General features: G+C 38.0%; 1 protein-coding gene across 5 annotated transcripts in view; it reads left to right on the forward strand.

Moving 5' to 3' along the window:
• NRG1 (neuregulin 1) overlaps positions 1-23605 on the forward strand; it is a 1014779-nt gene that overhangs the window by 977466 nt on the left and 13708 nt on the right. For all 5 annotated transcript variants that reach the window (XM_070044598.1, XM_060291365.2, XM_060291366.2 and 2 more), the window contains 3 exons: positions 3314-3443; positions 16598-16656; positions 23293-23316. In XM_070044598.1, coding sequence (XP_069900699.1) covers positions 3314-3443; positions 16598-16656; positions 23293-23316 — 213 coding nt within the window. The remainder of the gene's footprint in view (positions 1-3313; positions 3444-16597; positions 16657-23292; positions 23317-23605) is intronic.

A 23605-nucleotide genomic window follows, 5' to 3' on the forward strand; every position in this document is an offset into this window, starting at 1 on the left:
CAAAGCAGAGGGAAGCAGTTTTTATTAAGGACTGAATGAGTGAGATCTATGTCACCTACTGCCAGGAGCAGCTATGAAGTTCATCTTTTATATATCAAAAGCACATTCTGTTGGCAAAACTGTTAGCTTTACCCCTGATAAACTCCTGCCAACTCCCCCAGAAAGAATGCTGTTTCCACAGTTTGGTTTGAGAACCTGCTTTGTCTGTTTCATTAAATTCTGGAGGAATTACCAAACGGAAACTGACTTAGCAATACAGCGTATATAGGCCAAAGAGAAAGGATATCTCTGCAAAATTTATAGATGTGCTTAGGGCTGACTGTGCACTGCGGTCAACTAAGGAGAATATATAAGGAAACTTGGCAAAAATCTGAAAGGTGCGTATATCACCATCCAGATCCAGGTTCTTCTGACAATTACAACTTATTCCTGTGTTTGGCTGTTGGTTCAGAACAGCTGTACCCAGTTGGTCCACGCTTTGTGTCACCTGGGAGTTAACTGCTGCTTTGCAATTCCATGATCATGTTTGTTTTCGCTGCTACTAAAGGATAGAAGTGCTAAGCAGGGTAGTCCATGACACGTAAGAGAGTTGCTACTTCATTTTCTCCAAGAATTATTTTATTATCAACTATCCCATTCCTAGTGTCTAGTCATGATCTAAGAATTTTTCAGATGAATGTGTCAAAGCTCAGAGCTGCAGGATAATTCAAAGGATAATCATGTCACGAAAAATACTTTTAAAGGACTGAAAAAAAGGGATTGTTTCTAGTTTTAACCCACATTTCTTAATCCTACTTATTTGATAACACAAGATCAGAAAATCCAAGGCATAGGTATGATGTTTCCGTCTCTTGTTTCTGTCACAGCGAATGTTCATTGTAAGTTTGCAACGAATATGGAGGGTCTGCTTTGGCGAGGACGGGGTTGATTTCGTTGTTTTTAATAAAAGCCTCGGCATTTGTCCTGAAAGAGCCCGCTGCAGTGTTTGCTGCCCAGTTTGGATGAGGGGTAATTCTTAGCAGCCTGTCAGGGATTCAGGGACCACTGGGGTCTGCTTGAGGCTCAGAGCTCCTCTGCAGGAATGATGGTGACAGAACACTGCAGGTGGTCCCCTCGGCAAAAATACGCTGCCCAATTTGTCATCCTGTAGATCCCTGTCAGCGGTTGAAACTCGTAAGCACAAAACCTTTAAGACAAACTCCCTCCTAGTATTTTTTTAAAAGCAGTCGCCATGGATGAAAATATCCATAGCACCTAAGTAAACAGTTTTTCACATGAAGATATAATATTATGTTAAAATCTATGCTAAGTGGTGTGTAGAAATCGTCTACTCTATGATTTTATAGACCAAAGGATGCAAGTTATGTTTCCCCTCTTCCTGATAAAGATGGTAGAAGTGTAGCTGCTGGCAGAGGGTAACATCACCTCTCTCCTCTCTCTCCCTGGTTCTTCTGGTTGGGTTTGTAGACCTGAGCTGGACCTCTGGAAATGCATTCTGAAAAGGACTTTGTGTCGGAATAATTTGAAAATTGACCCAGTTCTTAATTACCCATTATAATGATTCAAGGAGAGCATGCCTCTTTGAAATCTTCAGATTTCTGTTATTAGATTTTACATCTGATTGATTAGCAAAAGTAAGATTCTTCCCTACTTGTTCAGTAACCATACCTGCTATTATTCATCGGATGCCAGTTTTGTGCCAATTCCTTTTACCTCTATAAGAGTCCTGTAAGAGTCCCCTTACCCTGTTTTCTAAATGGGAAAATTGACCATCTGGATGGCTAGGTGACTTACTCAAGGACACAAAGCTAGTAGGAGATGGGATTTGAACCAGATGTCTCCAAAGGGCAAATCATTTTGACTGTCCTTTGCTGTTCCTCCTGAAAGCCATGGTGAGAACAGAGAAAGGGTCCCAAACATGCCTTAGACAGGAGAATAAGAGACAAGAAAGGCCTCGAGTCGTCTAGAAACTGAATAATCAGATGCTCGGTATTTCAATCAGGTAGAGTAAAAATCAAGCAGAGTTAGGGTCACAATTAGGTTAAATGTCAAAGCAAAATACGCGCTTGTGAAGGAAACGAAAAAGAAAGGCAGGAGAAAATGGAAAAATGAGACAGGTCAAATAAAATAAACAAGGGCATCTGAGTTTCACACGCAAATCGTAAAATAGAAATTGATAAGGAAGACAAAGAATTAAAAGTCACTAAGAATGAGTCAGATAATCAACGAGAAAAACTTATGTCTGAAGATGGACTCTCCCTACCCCGGGAGGGTAAATAGAATCTTCATTGGCTGGACACGTTGGTTTTACATTTCATCCTGATAATGTCAGCGATAAACATGATGTTGTGAGTTAGACTGTTTGGGGTTGAGACTGAGCAGTGTTTAAGGTGCTCCCAATACCGTAAGTGGGGAGAAGTTCTGAGACTAAATGCTCTTACAGTCTCAGGACTTTGGCTTCGTTTAATCCCTGCACCTAATGGTGGAGCAATCAGTGTCAGCCTGACTTTCCAATAACTGTGAAGATTGAAGGCAAGTGAATAATCAGATTTATCACATGAAGACGCTGCAAACCAAAATTAAAACTTGTTTCTACTCCTACTTCGAATGGATGAATTTTGCAGTGCTTTATTCTACATATGCAGCAATGTTAGACTGTCTTTGTATTTCTTCAGAAGCGTGATGGCAATCAGACATTCAATAATATTCTTCTGAGTAGAAATTAGAATAGAATGGAAATTTTGAACAGAATGCCCCCTGATCTATACATTAATACATACTCAATTAAGAATATTTTTTTCATTAGGAACAAATAAGCCACCTTGGATTTTTCTTTGCTATACGTATGTCTAAAAAATATCAAGTCCATACACATATATCACGTAATTTCAAAATAAAATAATTTTATTAATTAGTTGCCATTAAAAATTGATATCTACATTCAGTTGCACTGATGTGAATTTATGTCATTATTTTTGAGGCTTCCTGGAAAATGTATTTTTCTTAATGACAATAGATGTTCTCTTTTCCAACTTCCTTAGAAGATAAAGTATTAGTTATAAGAAATGTTGAACCTGTTGCCTATTTAATTATAATTCAATTAATTAACTATAATTACTTTTATAATTTTATTATATTTAATTACACCCAGAAAGTACTTAATGTCTTTGGTGTTGTTTATTAAGCCTGAAAGTTTAGTGGAGTACGCCGTATCTTATATGAACTCTTCCTTTTAAGAGAATTTAAGATTAAAGGCTGCTTAGAAGAGGGAAAGATGGGTATAAACCTTTCCCCTTCTTTATCTTTTATCCAGCCACATCTACATCTACCACTGGGACAAGCCATCTTGTCAAGTGTGCAGAGAAGGAGAAAACTTTCTGTGTGAATGGAGGCGAGTGCTTCATGGTGAAAGACCTTTCAAACCCCTCAAGATACTTGTGCAAGTAAGAAATCCTCTGTGTGGCTTATGTCCATGACTGCTTCTTTGAGATGATTCCATGTCTCATGATGTATTGTTGCTGCTTTTTCCAATTTCGTTGCATCCTTTGAATAATGCTGTTTTATTTTTAAAGTGTTGTGAAAAGTTCATACCATTTATCATCTTCTCTGTTATATCCAGAATGTTATTTTGCTTTTTTCAAGGTGGGTTGGGTTTTTTTTGCCTTCATATTTATAAAGTTGCTTTCCTCGTGGTTTTCCTCGTTGTTACCTAAGAGAGATGTGCAAATATCATAGAGGTCTGGAACTTTGGATACCTACGTCTCCATCCAATGTATGGATGAAGCTGTAAGATGATGTTCCTTTTTACCCCAGTGGTCACCTGCAAAACGAATAGGACAACTAAAAGAAGCAGAAGGGCAGAAGATTCTTTACTGACACATCTGTTACACTTGGCATTAGCTTATTCGTTTATAACTCCTTTATAAAAATGGAATTTAGGTCGATCTCACTAATGAAAAACCAGCAACTTGCATTTGTTTGGAAAGGCATTTAGTGTGTTTAGCATCATTGCATGTAGAAGGCAAGAGTGTTCTTTCATGTACTACAGTTATTTATAGATGTATTTAGAATGGCGCTCTCTCCAATGACCTGAAGGAGTTAACGAACCATTAAGAAGTATCACAGTTATTCTCTCTCAACAGACAGAATTAAACAAAGATGTTGTCAGTAAGGTCACATTAAATATTTGAACCGTGCAGTTAAATTAGTAGGTCTCATTGAAAAGCACCTGTTCATTGTGCGATGCATTTAGTCTGCGCTTGGTATTTAGGCTCTCTGTGGGCCACGGACTCAAATCATTTGATGTGGTAAAAGATATTTGAATATGCGGTGAAAAATACACATTTATTTGGCCGTTGACTAAGAGCTGTGTCCCACTGCTCTAAAGTAGCAGTGATTGTCCTAAATGAGAAAAAACCCGTCTCATCAGAACAACCATCTCCGGCTCCAGAATATTACTAGCTTGTGACCCAGACGTTGACAAAGGAGAACAAGTTTGTCAGAGAGACAGGTGAGCTAACAGAAAGAGCAATCAGCAAAATGAGAAAAAAGGTGCAAGAAATCATTAAGGAGGCCAATGCCCTTTTACATCATATAAATAGTATGCAAACATTTAAGTCCCTTTTCTAAGAAAGCCTCCATTGTTTGTAATAAAATGCATCTTAAAGCACATATATTTTAAAACCATAACACCAAACAAAAATGCCGTTTCGGTAGAAACGTTTTGCTGTTCGCTGTGCTGATCTAGACACGGGCTATGTGCAGAATGTCTCGTGGGACCTCAGGGCTGTAAGCAAGTACCTCCCAGATCTGCTTTTTTGCCCTCAAAATCTCTCCTTTTAATAGAGTAGAAGCAGAGTAGATAAGTTTTGCTGGTTGTGTGGCTGATTTTATCAATGAAAACGGACAACTTACAAAAGTAGCTATAGTCTTTTATTTATTTATTTTATTTTATTATTACTTTTATTATCCTTATAGTATCTTATGCTTTTTATACTTTATTACTTTTGTGGTGAATAAAAGACTAGGAATCACAAGAGTAAAATTCTAATTTCAATTACTAAATATCCCTTTCATAGATATAGGTAATAGTTATAAGCCAAGATAAAGTTAATAAGTAAGAGTCTTTTCAAAGCTTTAAAGCAAGATAAAAATGAAAGAGTATATAGAAAAAATCATTTCTTTCAGGTCTGAAGGATTTTATGACTCTCAGTGTTCATTGTTTTAAAATTAAAGATTTGGGCTTCCCTGGTGGCGCAGTGGTTGAGAGTCCGCCTGCCGATGCAGGGGACGCGGGTTCGTGCCCCGGTCTGGGAGGATCCCACATGCCGCGGAGCGGCTGGGCCCGTGAGCCATGGCCGCTGAGCCTGCGCATCCGGAGCCTGTGCTCCGCGATGGGCGAGGCCACAACAGTGAGAGGCCCACGTACCGCAAAAAAAAAAAAAAAAAATTAAAGATTCACTTTTTGATCACCAGTATATTCAACTCAGCATACCTATAGCAAAGAATTAAAGTTGGTCAGTTTTAGACTTTGGTTCTGCCAACTTGCTGTGAATACAGCCCCAACATTCCTCCCTGCCCATACTTATCATAGTGAATGGGGATGACCAAATTTATTTTTTAACTTTTTATTTTATATTGGAGTATAGGCGCTTAACAATGCTGTGATAGTTTCGGGTGCACAGCAAGGCGACTCAGCCATACATGTACATGTATCCGTTCTCCCCCAGACGCCCCTCCCATCCAGGCAGCCGCATAACATTGAGCAGAGTTCCCTGTGCTCTACAGTAGGTCCTTGTTGGTTATCCTTTTTAAATATAGCAGTGTGTACATGGGGGGTGACCAAATTTTATAGTTTCCTGTAAGATTTTCTCTATGAAAATAGAAAATACCAGAAGCTGAGAATTATAATCTATAAAATATGAGGTGCATTTATTATATGCGTAATCCTGTTACTCTGTCCTTGTCATAGACATACAACCTAACTACGTTTTAATCACTTGAAAAAAACACTTAAAATTATAGTTCCTTTAAATGCTTCTCCTTTTTAAACAATTGTACCCAGATTATCTATGTTTTCTCTTTTTTACTTCTTTAGAAAAGCATCTGAGACCACTGTATTTTAATTATAATAATGAAACATGATCATTTTTCACCGTAGCCTTTGCAAAGATTTACAAGCTGAGTGAGTATATATGATAGTTTCTGAATACCTCTTAGGAACCAGTGCAGTTATTTTCCACGTGTTAATTTCAGCTCTTCTGTGGCCCTCCCATGTCCTGTACAAAAAGTGCTATCGCCTAAGTGCTGTTCATTTGTTCCATTTTGGTATTGTGCCAACAACTGGAATTTTTTTCACCCACACAGCTTTTCATTAAATTTTAAGCCCAATCCAGAAAGAAATACTTGTTATATATTTTTCTAATCTTAAAGTGAAATGTTGTCTTCCTCCAACAGTTATTAAAGCAGCAACCCACGAATGAATATTGTTTCCCCCAAGCTAATCGTCTTCTAGTTCTCAGCAAATTGGCATTATAATTTTATTGTATCTTTTTTTTGGTAATATAATCTTTCAGAAAAGCGTTAAAGCTTATTACGAGATCTTGTTGGAAAGAAAATCTTTGACATCTGTGATTTTGATCAGTTTTATCCCCCTTTTGCACCATGTCTTTACTGATGCATCAGAGCAAGCCAGTACGTTGATGGAAGAATTGGAATATGTTCACTATCCAAAATATGTCATGCCTTTTTTGTTAAATTTGTCTAATTGTTTTTTAATCCCTGTATTAAAAACATCTATAACATTAAAAATAGTTTAGTCAGAAGTGAAACCAAGGCACATCATTTACCATGTCTTACGATATTATATTGTTCACTGGACGACTTGCATAGAAACAGAAAACACGAAAGTGTTGCACTGGCTCATCATGGTCCTGTGTATGAAGCCAGTTCATAGTTTCCACATGGTCCATCTGTCTAGGGCAAAACGTTTCTGAAGCATGTGCCACATCATTCAAAATCAGCTTTATCCCTGGCTAAAGACATGACTCAGAAACACCACAAGCACGCGAGTTTCCAAGTAGTCTCTCTGGTCATCTCATCCACTGTTGTCTTTTTGGGAGTTGAAGTCGAAGACTTTACAGCAAAGCTCTTTTGTCTCTCTGTTTAGAACAAGGTGTTCCAAATGGATTAACCATATAACAGTTAAACACTTCTCTGAGGAGAGGTTTGCTGGTTACTTGGGCTTCTCCTCTGGGAACTGTGTGGGAATTTCTGTGGTGTATCTCATCTTTTATATTTCTCTTCTCTCTATAGTAATTTAAAATTTATCCTGGGGAAAAAAACAAAACAAAAACAGTTACTATTCCAGATTGCATAAAGACCAGAAAAGTATCATTCCGTCTTTTACCCTCTGGTACCCCATGTAGTCACATGGTTCAAAGAAACAGGACGGTTTGAACGTGGCATTGTCCAGAGGTTCCTGTTTTCTCCCCTTGTTCTTGTATATCTGCTCCTCTGAACAGCTTTACTTAGAGAACTATTTTGGAAGATGTTGATGTGATTTTTTTTAATCGAAAGATGATTTTATACCACACCGTATTTATAAACCCGTGATGCTGTCCTGTGGGCAGATGTGCCTTCCCCGTGTGGGGATTAGAGTTTTAACCGCCAGTTTTGGTGAATAGTCTGAGCTCTTTCACTTCAACTCTCTGGACAGTATATTTATAACACAGAGTTAATATGTTCTCCAAACTTCTTCCCAGGGAGTCAGTGAAATTAAATGAATTCATTTCTGCTAAAGCACTTCTAACTCTGGGGAAGCAAGATTGCTTTTTCCTTATAATAAAAAATAAATGGTAGAATTACGTTCTCTCTGTAGACACTGGAAAAATATATACACCTGTCTTAACAGACTGTGTTATCATATTTAATTCCCAATTCTTCATTTTATTTAACACTAGCAGTTTTTATCTGATTGGTTGGGGCCACCAGCTAGCTTTATAACTTTGCATTTGACATTCATTTAATCATGTAATATCTCTGATCAATAACTTCCTTATATGTAAAAACAAAAAACAGAAACAAAAAGCAAACAAAACATAGGAAGACGGGCGGTGCCTTTAACCATGAACTTATGATTTTGTCTATTTTTTATGAAACCATGTAGTATATATAAGGGCCTATATTGTATTACACATTATTATCGAGATAGTGATGAAAAATATATAGCTAGAGGAGATAAAGTCACAACAAATTTGCTATAATAAATTAAACTCTGTAAATGAAATATTAATTAACATTTGTTTATAGAACAGCTACGTCTATGCCAGGCATTTTTGAAAACGCAGAGAAAACATGACGCATGGTCGCTGGTCCCTGGGAACTTAGTCTATTTACGGAAATGGAGTAACTAAAATAGTTCATCAGTTAAAGTGACTATATCCCAAGTGGTACAGTGCTGATTGTTATGGTAATGAGAACTTAAAGAAGGAAAAGACTGGAATTAGTTGAAGACTTGATAAACATCGTCATCATTTATGGAGTTTTTTCCATATACCAGGCAGACACTGAGGCTGTAGTAATCTTCCCATGAGACCCAGTGACATGCATAGCTAGACGAGCAGCTCCATTCTGGGAAGTAAAACAAAACAAAAGAACTAAGTTAGACAGGAGAGTCAGTTTCTGAGCTCTGAAAGCCAGGCAGAGGACTTTGGACATCGTGATAGCTAATCGGGCGTCATAGTAACTTCTGGAGCAGGGGAGTGATACCATAAACATAGCAAGTGCTTACGGAAGAGAGACTTCCATACAGGCTAGAGACATCTGGGGACCGGGTAAGATGAGGAAAGTCAAGACACTAGCTAAGGTTACAGTTTTATAAAATCCTGGCATAGCAATGAGGAGGTGGATGATGATACTTATAACATATTAGTAGCTGAATTAACATAATTAAGGGGGTGATGGTTCAGATTCAGGTTGTGTCCTGTGGCCTCATCATCATGGCTGTAGAAGGAGAAATTTGGAATAGAGCAAAGGGATGTATTTTGGGTTAGACCTGGAGTCCAGCCAGCTCTGGAAGCGTTCGTCCTTCAGAGTGGGTGTGACACTTACCTTCTGTAACATTTGACAGGGAGAGCAACCTTTGTGAGTGGGCGGGACTCTTGTGGCTTAGATGTAGATAGTCAGCTCTTCACATGACCACGTGTTCTATTTCTTCTGTGTCCTCTTGTATCTAGACTCCTGCTTTGTACTTCCTAGGTATTTATTAGCTCATTTTTGACTTCCGTGAAGACAGAGGGAAGCAAATCCTTTTGTTCTTATAGAAACCAGTTTGGCTGCAGTTTGGCATAAAATCAGGTACACTAAGTGTTCTTAAGAGCTTGGTTCCTTTTTTTCTCCTGAAATCAGTTAGGCAGCCACATGTATTTATTGATCTCCTTCTAAGAGGCAAGTCCTATGCTTGTGCCCGTTATGAAGTGGTGAGCAAAATCACGAGGTCTCTGCCCTCATGGAGTCTGTAGGCTCTTGTGAGTAGCCAATGTATTTCAAGTAATGAATTTAATGATAAATGATTGGTGTGCTGAGTGCTATGAAGAGAATTTAGGGAGCTAAGGGAATGTACCGTGGCGGACCACAACCAGCCAGAGGCAGAGACTCCGTCAGGGAAAAAAGTACATGCAGCCCTTGCCTTGAGAAGCATATAGTCTATTTAAAATAAAATGCACCGTTCTGAAATATTTCTATTGAATGATTTAAGTCAAAAGTGAATATTTAGATGTTTCATCATAAAATGAGGCTGGAGTAGATGGAGCTATAAAGTTTGGAATCGCTAAGCTGTGTGATGAGACGGGGAAGGGCATCCTCCAGCGAGGAAAACCAAACCACAAATTAGCCGAGTCCATAAGTCATTGTGTCACAAGGACACGCAGATGCATGGGCCATAGATTGAGCCCGTATCCGATGAAATTGTTTGACCCCGAAGTAAAGGATACATCAGTTAGAGTAAACAACGGCAAGGATTTTCATCTACAGATGAGCGTTTCAGAACAAGCTGTACAAACAGGGCTTTGGGAAGGGCACCAGGGTTCAAACAAGGAGGGGTTAATTCATAAACACTGGCAGCCTCATTAGTGGGATTGTATGTCTTAGATGTTGAAAAACAACATTGGCGAGCCAGGATAACTTAGATTTTTTTCCCCCCGCCTCAGTATTTACCCATGAGTCCACTGTGGCCACTCTATGTATACTGTTATCTCAAGAATTGAGAACTAGCCCCCAGATCTTAATAAAAAAGAAATGGGATGATCAGTGATGGGGAGGTATAAGGTTGGATCTGAACGAAATGTTATTGAAGGCATATATTATATTTAATATTTTCTTTAATGGTACTGAAGAAGGCATTCCCTTGAGGAAATAAATGTCTTTTGCAGATGATACCATAAAGAACACTAAAACACAAATTAGAAAAGCATATACAGACCTCAAGAAATTTCACTTCATGGTGGATAAAAGAACGAAGTTCATCTTGGAAAAATGCAGACTAATAGTAACAGTCCATTTGGGAAAGAATAATCTACAACACAGATACTCAGCCAGTGAGTGGGCGAGTTCTAGCCAGAATCCCGAGTGAAGGGGTGAGAAAAGTCAGCCCTTGCAATATGATACTGTAGAAAAACAAACTAGCGCTGTTTGACCTGGTGTGTACACTGCCAGCTCTGGTTTACGGAGTACGAGCAAAAGTCCTTAACGTCTAACACTTAAACACACCGATAATCCTCAATATGTATCTGTTGGCATCGCCATTACTTGATATTTGTAAACATGGACATCAAAGAAATTGTTTCAGCTGTTGTACAATATGAAGGAAATACCCCAGTTAACTAGTACTGAGGTGGAGTGAAAAGAAAATAGGGGCTTTTCTTTTTTGGAAGAAAATTATCTAAAAAATTGTCTGAATATTTCATGGTAGAGTGATGACTAAATAGAGACAAAATATCATATGTAAACCTGTTTCCCTTCTCCTGCCTGATCAAGGGAGGACCTAATGAAAATTAATGAAACCAAGAAATAAAGAAAGGAAGAGAAAGGATGTCTAAGGATGGTTTATAAACTGACCATAAATTTAAAAAACCACAAAGCCATTTATAATGGCTTGTAAAATTAGCAAACCCTAAATGACCAGAAGTTTCTTGGAGTTCTGGAAATATCTTTGACTATATGTCTAGTGTCTCCACCAAAAAAAATGAGAAATAGTTTATTCAATTAGAATGTAAAAAATACACCAAGCACTAAATCGCTTCACAAAATTGCATGAGCTGATGATCGATTACATAGTAAGTGTATCAGGACTGTCACCGTGTATTAAGGTTATTATTAAGAACAGTTTTGATTTTACTGATGCTGTGCAGAAGTCTTGGTTACTCGACGGTAATGGCTTTATTGAATCCTAGGTAAGATGGTATTTCAGTAACAGGATTTAAATTTGAGGTAATAGACTTATTGTTAGAGAGTTAGAGTCTTTTCCAAATTCCAGACACCATTTTAAAGGTTTCTATTTAAGGGAGGGAGTCTATAAGGAGGATACTGGGAGCTCCTATAAAAAATTATTTGGAAGTATACAGAGGAGAGAGTCGGTCACAAACTATAAAAATAAAAGCCGGTTATTGAGCTGTACCTGGCAAATCAATTGACTGTGAGATTCTCCTTAATACAGTCCTTTACTGGACACTGCAGTCTGATTCTCAATCAGGTTCAGTTTAACTAACATTTTATGAGAGTCCTTCATGAGCCAGGCTAAACTTTAGAGCTATAAAATGATCAGAATGTGGTCAGCGTCCTCACAAAGAGGTAATCACGAGACAGATAGGTAAGGACATTGGAAGAGATCAGGGCAGCGTGCAATGTGAGAGCCAAATAAGGAATCCTTCTCCCAGGGTGTGGATGTCTAGAGGTGAGGATATGGCACTCAGGGAAGAGTTGATGCTAGGTGGAAGAGATGCTGCTTCAGTTCAGTTCAGACAAAACTGTCTATGAGTTTTCATCTCACGAAGAACAATCATAGAACAAAGATAGTTTATCATGTTAAGAGCAAATACTAAACTTTTTTTTTTTTTTTTTTTTTTTTGCGGTACGCGGGCCTCTCATTGTTGTGGCCTCTCCTGTTGCGGAGCACAGGCTCCGGACGCGCAGGCTCAGCGGCCATGGCTCATGGGCCCAGCCGCTCCGCAGCATGTGGGATCCTCCCGGAACCGGGGCACGAACCCGTGTCCCCTGCATCGGCAGGCGTACTCTCAACCACCGCGCCACCAGGGAAGCCCTAAAATTTTTTAAAAAATATTTCCATCTTCTAATCTGATCAGTAAAACAAACGGTATATATAGTTTTGGAGCTAAAATAGGGGCTCGGTTCTTATTCAAACAGATTCTTCTAAGACATAAAATTCTTGGAAGGTGCTCAGACTCGTGCCAAAGAATATTGTTCAAAATCAGATTAAATTTACCGTACTCTTATCTCCGAAGAAAGCGATGGATTGGGTGCTTAAAGTACAGTGCTAATAAAGAAATATGTCAGCAGCCAGTCTGCCTATTCTTTTAGAAGTAATTCCATAGAATTTAATCAGAGCCTATAGATCAGGTGCATTTCCATTTGCATATGCTTCCTCTACCCAGTCAATGCAGTCTGCAGTTTGCTTATGCAGAAACTGTTTCCACTTCCTTCCATCTGATTTGGTAGCAATTCTAGACATCCACAAAAGTTACATAATGATTATAGCTGCTGAACCCTTGAATTGCTTAGGAATAGGTATTTGAAATTTATTTTGCTTCCAGATTGTCTTAAAAATCCATTCTATCAGAAATTTATTTTTTAACTTCTTGAGTCCTCCCTGACTGGTAACACATTCAGAAGAAATGATGTCTGGGTTTTTGCACAGTGATTCCATGTGTGAGGGTGATTCCCAGAACCTTCGTGGTAAGAGAACCCTTTGATAATCACTTAGTTAAATCCTTTCATTTTATCTCTGAGGACAGCTGAGGCCCAATGAAGCCAAATGGGCTTCTCACATGCAAGCAGCAAGATTCTGTGATGCCAGGGTAGAGGGCCTTTTGGAGGTCAGCATCCCTGACATCCTAAACTTTAATGTACAAACAGATCTCTTAGGGATCTTGTTGAAATACAGATTCTTATTCAGTAGTTATGGATGGGGGCCTGAGATTCTACGTGTCTCCTAACAAGATTCCAGGAGATGCTGGTGCTATTGGTCCTTGGACCCCACTTTGAATAATAATAAGGCTTTTACGCTAAGAAAATCCATCTAAGTGAAAGTAAACAGTAGTGAAAGGAGAGTTCTGGTTCGGTTATAGCTGATAATTCCAAAAAGGATTGGCATACCTTAAGCAGATCTAATGTTACTGCACCAGATATTCTATTGATATATCATCTTATGATAGAGATAATGCTAGTTTCCTAGGAAACATCATCTCAGGATTTGTACGAATTAGAAAATTGATTGGGTAAGATTTTTGATCCCCTTCATCTAGTTGTCCTGTGACCAGTGATCTCAAAAGTGTCATCCTAGATGCATAAATGGCAGTCTTCTAGTAAATGCGGTTCTTCTCTTAAGGGACTCATGATCTCTCAGCTATTTGTTAATTTCATGATCCTTAAATAATACGTGCATTTCTTACCTCCAATGGTTCTCTCTCCCTCTCTCTCTTCTCACACACACACATACCATATTCACATATCTTATACCATGTTCTTTGTATGAAACAAGTGGATTATTGTGTGATCAAATTAAGAATGTAAATTTTTAAGATGAAATGGTCATTATAGAATATACTTAGGTCTGAAATTACCTACTTAATTATAGTGTATGTCTATATGGATTTATATAGTCCTGGTTCAGAAACAAATATACAAATAAAAAGCCCATGTAGTGCTTCCCTGGTGGTGCAGTGGTTGAGAGTCCGCCTGCCGATGCAGGGGACACGGGTTCGTGCCCCGGTCCGGGAAGATCCCACATGCCGCGGAGCGGCTGGGCCCGTGAGCCATGGCCGCTGAGCCTGCGCGTCCGGAGCCAGTGCTCCGCAACAGCAGAGGCCATAGCAGTGACAGGTCCACGTACCGCAAAAGCAAACAAACAAACCCATGTACTTCAAAACTTTTTATGTCAAATAAGTTATATGGAAAACAAGTTTCCGTATATTTTTCTTAAATTACCTGTGAAGGCACTCTTATTGAAGCATGCAGAATGACATCTTCATGAGAAATGACCCAACCTCACAGGCTATAGTTCTTATTTCTGTATTGCTCTAGGCAGATCTTCCTCTACTCATTGAAGCAAAAATATTATAAATGAAAATAACCAGTTCATTTAAAAAAATATATTTTGAAGAATTGAAAAAACTGTATCAATACAAGATGTTTGTTGTTAAGCTTGTGGCCTCTCCCATTGCGGAGCACAGGCTCCGGACGCGCAGGCTCAGCGGCCATGGCTCACAGGCCCAGCCGCTCCGCGGCATATGGGATCTTCCCGGACCGGGGCACGAACCCGTGTCCCCTGCATCGGCAGGTGGACTCTCAACCACTGCGCCACCAGGGAAGCCCCCGATATTATTTTTAATGATCATAATTATACTTTGTTTACTCAAGTACTTATAGGGCTGAAAATCTAGAACTGCTAGTATTTATTCTTACAAGCCATTCTTCATGAAATAGGTGAAGCAGATGTACCAAATCACTTGAGAACATTTTTTGGCGCTGAATTTGGCTTTAAGGGAAATGAAAAAAAATCAACCTTATATTAGCAAAAATGAATCGTTTTATTCACATCTCTTTGATGCCAAAAAGATGGTGTTTATTTTTATTTACTCTGGAGAAGAAAGGGTTGTAAGTAAATCATGAGGTGTGTGCATGATGGTTATGGCCTAGATGAACTATTACTAATAATCATGGCTGTGGTTGTGGAGCACCTGTAAGAGGTATATTTGCGTCCTGGAACTTTTTGATGAATTAGAGTATGATACTGGGTAAAATGAATCCATTCTGAAATGCTTTAGTTACTGGAGTGACAGCAACAAAAAGAGCAGTTGTAAAGGACTTCCATATTTAGGCACAGCCCCATCACAAGGCTTTAAGAACAGTATTCTACCAGGATTCTGGAATTTTGATAGGCAAATGTATACCAGTGAGTAAAATGTAGATTTTATACAGTTTCAAAACAATTTACCCTAAAAGCAAAATGACATTTATTAAATACCTCAGTAGAGGAATAACTGTTTAAATTTTAGAAGTGTATTTGCCTTTGACTTGAGATAATTGGATGAAGTGAAATTTGTACTAATAAAAATCTGCCTCTTCCATTCACCATTAAAAATAAGACCTAATTTGTAATATCTTTAAAACAAAAAGAGATGTAGTTTTTCTTGTCAGTAATCACTAGAGTGTGAAAGTGCTTGACTTCTATTGTAGTTTGTTGATTTCACTTATCAAGATACCTATGAAATGAAGTACAAAATGGTGTCTACAAAAGAAAAAGCTCAGAATCATTTAAACAATAAAAGATGGTGGACGGAACCTTATAAGCTCTTACCGAAACCGGTGTTTTAACACAGTGAGTCAGTTGATCAGTGACAACTTCAGAAATGCCCAAGGGAAAATGACTTAGCTGCCCAGAACTTGCCACTTCTTTTCAACTTTTCAACCCCACTCTAGTTAAATTTCAGTTAACTGATCTTATGAAGACTGAAGCAAACAACAGAAATATATACCCCGCAGTTTTCATGGGACATGGTTTTCTGAATGTTTTGTCTTCTCCTTTCTTTTATGTTGTTCAGCTACCAGGTCATTTGTAGGAGTCTCCATGCTCCATAGGAGGAAATTGCCAGTCTGAAAGTTCAGTGTCTTTAGCGTTCGATTGCTTATTACATTTTTACCCTCTAGGTGCCAACCTGGATTCACTGGAGCGAGATGTACTGAGAATGTGCCCATGAAAGTCCAAACCCAAGAAAGTATGTTAAAATAATCTGAAATTTGCTTTCTCCCCCAAACTACAGCAACAATCACTACCGCTTGGTGGTTTTACAACTCAGTTGTGACTGATTCCTTTTGTTCTAATTATGGTTTAACCGCTCAGGGCATAAACCCATTCAATGAGACCTTGTTTAACTGTGTCTCAACACAGACCCCAATGGTCATCAGTTTTATAAAAGAATGACCCATCAGGATGGTCGGTGATGCTGGTGATCATGGCGGGCCAGCCAACCAGAACTCCTTTCCTTCCAACATTTTGGACCAATGCTGTCAAATAGAAAACCTAGTTAAAGGAAACATCTGCTTTCACTTCAAGTGACTCCCTTTGAGAGAATGCGGTCACTTAAAATGCTGGGATCTTTCTATCATTTCTGTCCAAATTTTTAACCCTTTGGGGGAAATGCCAGAGTCTAAAAGCCACGATTAGGACAAAGACTCAGTTCCTGAGGGTGAACTCACCAAGTTCAATCAAATGTCACTGAAGGAGCTTCTTTCTAGCATATATTCACCTCTTCTCTTTTTCTCTGTTTTTTCTACCATTGTTTTTTTTTGTTTCTTCTCTCAGGTGCCCAAATGAGTTTACTGGTGATCGCTGCCAAAACTACGTAATGGCCAGCTTCTACAGTACGTCCACTCCCTTTCTGTCTCTGCCTGAATAGGAGCATGCTCAGTCGGTGCTGCTTTCTTGTTGCTGCATCTTCCCTCAGATTTCACCTAGCGCTAGATGTGTTTTACCAGGTCTAACATTGACTGCCTCTGCCTGTCGCATGAGAACATTAACAAAAGCGATTGTATTACTTCCTCTGTTCATGACTAGTTGGCTCCGAGATGCTCATAGGTGTGTGAGGCTCCGATGTTTCTGAAATTGATCTTGAATGATGTGATACAAAATGATAGTCTGTATCACACAGTGCGATGATAATAAAGGCATTTAAAAGTCTCACTTTTATTGATAAAATAAAATCATTCCACTGGACAGTCCATCTTCTTTATAAAATGACCCCATCCTGAAAAGGATGTTCGCTAAGTTGTAACCAGTACACACTTGAAATGATGGTAAGTTCATTTCGGTTCAGAATGTGTTATTTCTAACAAATAAACAGAATAAAAAGAGTGCAGATGTTTCTCTTCATTAACCAAACAGTTTGCATTTAAGTTTAAAAAAAGCACTGAGTAGGAAAATTAAAAACAAACAAACATCTTACAGCAAAGGAAATAGCCAGGCTTCTATTGACCTTGTTTAGGAAAAAAGTGATTTGGGTCTAAATGAATGATTTTTAGATGAATTGTTAAATCATTTATCTATGTTATTCTAGTTTCAGTAATAATTTTAGGAAAATTGTTTGTTTTAAAATATTTATTAGTTACCTTGAAGTATCACAGTTCACTGCTAGATATATATTTTTTAATGAGAACTGGGAAATTTTGATCGATTTCTGTGGCTTCATGAAGTCTTGGACATCATTCCTAAAGGACCCAATTCACATTGTATATAATTGCACGGATAACTAACTAAACTATGTATTTCTCCTGCTTTTGTGAATAAGGACTGTAGCTTTTAATTCTGGAGCTTTCAAAGCATTATATTTAAAATGGATTCCATATTGTTATCCATTTAGATCAAAGGTTGACAAATTTTTTTCTGTAAAGGATCAGATGGTACATACTTCTGTGTTTGCAGACCATACCGTCAGTGTCGTAACCACAGAAAACTTGGCCACTGTAGCACAGAAGCAGTCATAAACAATGCATGAACTCATAAGCATGGCTGTGTACTATTGAAACTTTATTTACAAAAGCATCATAATGGATTTGTCAACCTCTGATTCAGATTGTCAATTTCTCACCCCCAAGAAATATTTCACATAGCGTATTAGGGTATAAGTTCATGTAACACAAGAAACAGTGATAGCAATTGGTCATTTGGGGGCTCTGAAAGAATGAGATTTGACTCTTACTTGTATACATGCAAAGAATAAGATTCTGTTCCTTATGTTAACAGACATGGAAGAATAAAGAAATTTCATATGCATTATGGGGCGATTAGGCCCATACTAGTCAAACTATTTTTTTTTTTTTTTTTTAGTGAGGTGGTACTTATTATGTATTTACAAAGGCTACAGGTCAAAAATTATGTTACAGACCATTTTATGTTGTGAAAAATTGGTAAATTGGCATTGCTAAATTTTCAAACACGGTCTCCCCTTTATTCAGAATCTTTAAAATGCCTTTAGTGGACAGAATTGTTCTCTCTGCAGCTGTAGAATATTGTTACAAAGGTAGATAAGATGGAAAGTAAAAACAGAAGGTAAAAGTAGAATTTTACTTAATATAGTAATTTCCTTTTAGAAATGTGTTTGTATTCAAATGACATAGATTTCGCAAATCCATGTGACTGTGTAAATTCAATACATTTATATTTTAGAATTTAATGAAAATTCTGAACATGTGCATTGTACTTAAAATTTTGGAATACCATTGTGCACTGAAAGCAATGTTGAAGTACCAGATAGAGAAAAGCATTAGAAAATGAAGATATTCCCCCCAAGTGATAATGCAGTGAGATCTGATGGTAATAACCTGAAAAAATGTTCTCAGCTTCTCTTTTAGACCATTTTCTCTTTCATAAGATATAATTTTAAAATAGCTACTGTGTATTTAATCTGAGTGTGATTCCTTGAATAAATTCTTTAGTAAGCTTTCAGTGGCACTTTTGGAAGATGTCCAGGAAAGCAGCATTCATTTTTAACCTGATTCAACAAAGACTGATAGGAAGCACATTTATCAACAAAATCTGTAGTGACTATGCATCAGCGCTGCCTCACGTCTGGAAAAGCAAGAGCCTTCAATCAGAAGCTGCTTTCCAAAATCGTCTTGCCCAGAGTTAATTTTCTAACTTCCATGTCTTAAATTCTCAATGTTTATTTCTGCAGACCTTCACATAGAAGGTAGGGAAATAAATAAATGTTTGCTGCTCTGGGAACTTTATGTTCAAGTAACAATGAAGGCTACACAAAAACTAAAAAGTGTTGCCACCATGGTAATGTTTAAAATTTACTTATTGGTGTTCATAAAGTTTGAAATGCATAACATACATTTTAAAAGAAAAGATATTCCCCAGCTTCAAAGAGAAACATTGTTCAACTTACCCAACCACATTTTCAGTTGAAGAATCACATCCTAAAAGAATGTACAATTTTTTAAATGCTTATTAACACATAACTTACATTATTAGGATTTAATACAGTTTGTCTGGTCAGGGTGTCCTATGGGACATTTATTGATTTATAAAAACTGATTTAAAATATAAAAGAAAGGAACACATGTATATTTTATAGAGTGTTCTTGAAGGAAGCCATTTTCCTTGAAATAAAACATATTTATAATACTTTCTAGGAAGATATTGTCAAGGTTAGTCAGCTTCAAATTTCACCCTTCTTGACACTGAATTCCTACTTGAAAGGATTGTGTTCATCATTGTGTGTGTGTGTGTGTGTGAGAGAGAGAGTGCGTGTGTGTGTGCGTGTGTGTGTATAGAGAGATAGACAATCGATAATCAATTTATAGACGTTATAGAAAGAAAACACTCACAGCTTCAATAGTTACAGGCAGTATGGAGCAAATAGGTCATGTATAAACTAACATTTAATAGGAAGTAATTATAGAACAGCCCAAATTATAGACTATTATAAAAGAGTACAATTTTAGAACTTGTAGGCATATTCTCAGAATGAGTAAACTTAGCCTTAAAAGTATTTTTGAACCATAGGTTACTAGTGCCTAAATTATTTGTGTTGACTTTTCTAAATGTTTTAAAAACTCTCTGAAGTTAATTTCTTTATCAAACATGTGTATCTTGCTGAAAGCAGAATAAAGACACACTCAACCTATGACAAAATTATCATTAACTCCAGCTGAGCGTTAGTGAGATTTCACTGTGTGTGTTTTTGTGAATGCATCAATACTTGCTCATGGCATGTGGAAACTTGGAAGGAAGGAGAGAGTTTCCTATTACATTTCGAAGGGCTCAGTGGCAATATGGGTTGGTATATGTGAAAAAAAAAAAATCTACATTTGTAAAGGTAAGTCGAAAATTAGAAGTCAGGTGCTAAATTGCTCCTATTTAGAAATGACATTGACAGGACCCCTCTAGAAACCTCAGAGGGGCAGAAAGTCAAGAGGACACCTACCTCTTTGAGATTATTTGCATAAGGAGACCCAGGATGTTAAGGAACAAAATCCTGAATGTCTTCAGATTTAACAGAAATTATAATTGCATGTATGGACAATTTCAGTTTTTAAAAAAGTTGTTTTCTTGTTCTTTTCTCTAATGCAATTGAAAATTTAAATTAACCTACAGGTTAATCAATTTTCTTCAAACTATTCTAAAAATCCTAAAACAAAGGATTAGCGAGTCCATATTTAATAGTTTCTGAAGACTCTTAGATTTAAATTAATTTTTTATATTGCTTACTGCACAGCAGGAAATCACATGTAGAAAAGGAAACTAAATTGTTTACAGTAACCTTCGTGTTTTTGAGTCACTAATTTAATTTGAAAAATGGAGTGGCCAGGCAGAAGTTCAATAGGAAACATAGGATATGTAATAAGCCTAAGCCAACATTAGATTAAATAGAAAAGATAGAAAGTAACGACCTCTTCAGAAAATGAAACGTGTGTGTGTCTCCTACTTTTCTTGACTCACAATGAAAGAAATGTAGCCACCAATAGTAAAGATAGATTCGAGGAGCATTTGCTGTGGGACTAGTGTGACCGATGCATGCCTCTGCTTGTTTCCTTGTTAGGGCTTCGAGCCAGAAGAGATTCCAATTTTAAGTACCAATTTCCCTTTGAATTACTGAAATTGGAGCTGCCTGATATGAATGACTTCCCATGAAATGAAATTAGAGTTAGGCTCACAGACTTACCTATAAAACTGTAAATGCAGTAATATGTGTGCATGAGCATGCTACTAATTTCATTGAAGACTTAACCAAGCTTTCTATGCAACTAATATAGACAATTAGCAGTGTTCACGTAGGCATGGAATCATGATTCTCTTCTCTGGAAAGAGTTTCTATAGTTATCTCTTGATTTTAACCCTTAAATTATTACTGACGTAGGAGGAAAAGGCAAGAGATGGAGAGGGTTCTAGGGAGAAAAACTGAGTCACTTTCTCACGTAAATGCGTAAGGAAATTTATGATCAGTTCTTCGGAAAATGAATTTTGGTATCTTGATGTTCCGAAGTTTATATGGAGGAAACAAATGCGGGGGGTAATGTCAGTTTGTCAAATTGAATGTTGCACAGAGGCAAGAGAAATTCGTTTGGATTGGAAAAAGTTAATTTTGCTGTGAACATTGTGCAACCAAAGTAACCCTACATCCTCTGGCTTTAAATTTATGAAAAATGTAGGTGATTTGCCTGAGTACCCTGGACTCAAGGCAAACGGAACTCTCTGTTATATAAAGTGCCTCTTTATCATTGTTACTAGATGCACTATCTATATATCTAGATATCTATATATATAGATATAGATTTTTTATATCTAGGAAACTTCATTTCCTTAAGAGGTGGCAAGTTTCTTTTTTTAAATCTAAATTCTTGAAATATCCCAGGAGCTATCAGAGTTTTGAGGGCCGTGAAATTAATCAGAAGTAAACCTACATCCATGCAGTAAGTGGCCCAAAGTAAATCTCCAGATATGTCTGTTCCCCACGCTGTTGAACCCCTCTGCTGTTGGCAGACATACTTCATGTCTCCTTTATTCCACAGGGTCACCCTGTGAGGCATTTATCAATATCATAAGCATTTTGTCAACAAGAAATTAACTTGTCCAAAGTCACTGAACAGGTAAATGGCAGAGAAAGGACCTGAAACGAGGATGACTCCAAACATACTTAACCTCCTCCTTTCCCTTCTCTATATGAGGGGCTTTGTTCACGTCCAAACTGATGCTTCTGTAAGAGAAATACCCCTCTACCACATGTTTTCAAACTTAACAGATGCCTTGTCATATTTGGGGGACTGTCCTGGTACATCTCTAATCAGTGACCAAGGGAAGAAAGATAGACCACAGAACCCCTCTGTTTTTATCCTGCCCCTCCTTCCCACCTGCCTCTCCACCACCCACGCACAAATAAGGAAATCCTGAAGGGCCGCACATGATGAAATTTGGTTAACAACTTTTTGTTTCAAGAATGGAATGGGTCCTTTCCAGAGGTTTTTGGTTTTTTCTGTTTGTTTGTTTGTTTTGGTTTTTCGGCCCCATTTCGTCACTTGAGCCTGTGCAGGTTCTGCTGGTCCTGCAATCCCGGTCCCTCGTCAGTCAGGTCTGCCAGGACTGTGGGCTGTGAGCACACAACTTTGAGTCCCTTTCCCTGGGCAGCCCTGCAGCTTCCCTGGGTGCCTGTGCCCTTCAGCTGTCATCTGGGCATCGGAGCTAAGCACTGGGAAGTGATCATCTAATTGGCTCTTCGTGATTTGAAGAAGTAGTAAATTAAATTTAACTAAAGAACCCAGGAATTGCATCCTCCCCCCGCCTCTTTTTTCAACCAATTGAAAAAGTGAGGCATTCAGAGCTGTCCTATGCCACACAGGAATTATATGGAAAACTGGAAGCAGGCTCCAGTGCCCCAGTGCCCCGTCTGGCTTTTTGAGCAGAAATGTTTGCTCCTTGTCATGTAAGTGGTGGAGAGAGTAGAAGGTTTGGAGAAAAGGAAGTAGTTTTAAAAAAATAACTAAAGCAACAAGAAATATTAGAGCATAGCTATATAAATCCATTGTGATGAAATTTTCCAACCAAATTACTTGGCTTCACCTCCTAGCTCTGCCACTGTGTGTCTTTGGGCAAAACAATTTCACCTCCCTGGAACTTCAAGTCTGCCTTTTGAAAAGAGAAGAATGAAATAATGCCAAATGCTGTCTCTGATGATAAATACAGTATTCTATTCCCAAATAATGAAATAGCATAGAGAAGAGTTCAGCCGTACAACTTCTCCCTCAGTAAGGTCTTTTAAGGGTTAATAAAGACACAGTGTGCTGGTATTTGCGCACCTCTTAAAAGAGAAGTTCCCTCTGTGGACTCATGGGGGCGTACCTGAGCACTGCTTCCTTAACCATCCGCCGTTTGTCTGTTCAATGTGCACGCACAGAGCCATAATAGTCGTGTGTAATGTGTTTTGGAGTGCAGTGTATTGCTCTTTTCTGAAACTTTTTCCCTTTCTTTCTTTTTTTTTTGTCAACTTTCTGCATTGGCAGAGCATCTTGGGATTGAATTTATGGGTATGGACCAATCATCATTCCTTTTAGCCTGCAGAATTTAGAGCCTATGAGCTGAAACCCTTTTTTTTTCCCCCCTGTCTATTCTTCCCTTTCAGTTCCTAACTAATTTCCTTTCTCTTTAGAAGGGATCATACAGCTATAACAGTGATTTCTTTGCCTTCAATCTATGGTTAGTTTACCAACATGGTACTGAGTGCACCAGCTTTTAGATTCCCAGTTTTCACTTAGAGTTTAAAATCACCTTACCTGCTGCAAATTCACATATATCCCATGTTCTCTGACCCACTGG

The sequence above is a fragment of the Globicephala melas genome, chromosome 21 (genome assembly GCF_963455315.2).
Source record: "Globicephala melas chromosome 21, mGloMel1.2, whole genome shotgun sequence".
Taxonomy (NCBI): domain Eukaryota; kingdom Metazoa; phylum Chordata; class Mammalia; order Artiodactyla; family Delphinidae; genus Globicephala; species Globicephala melas.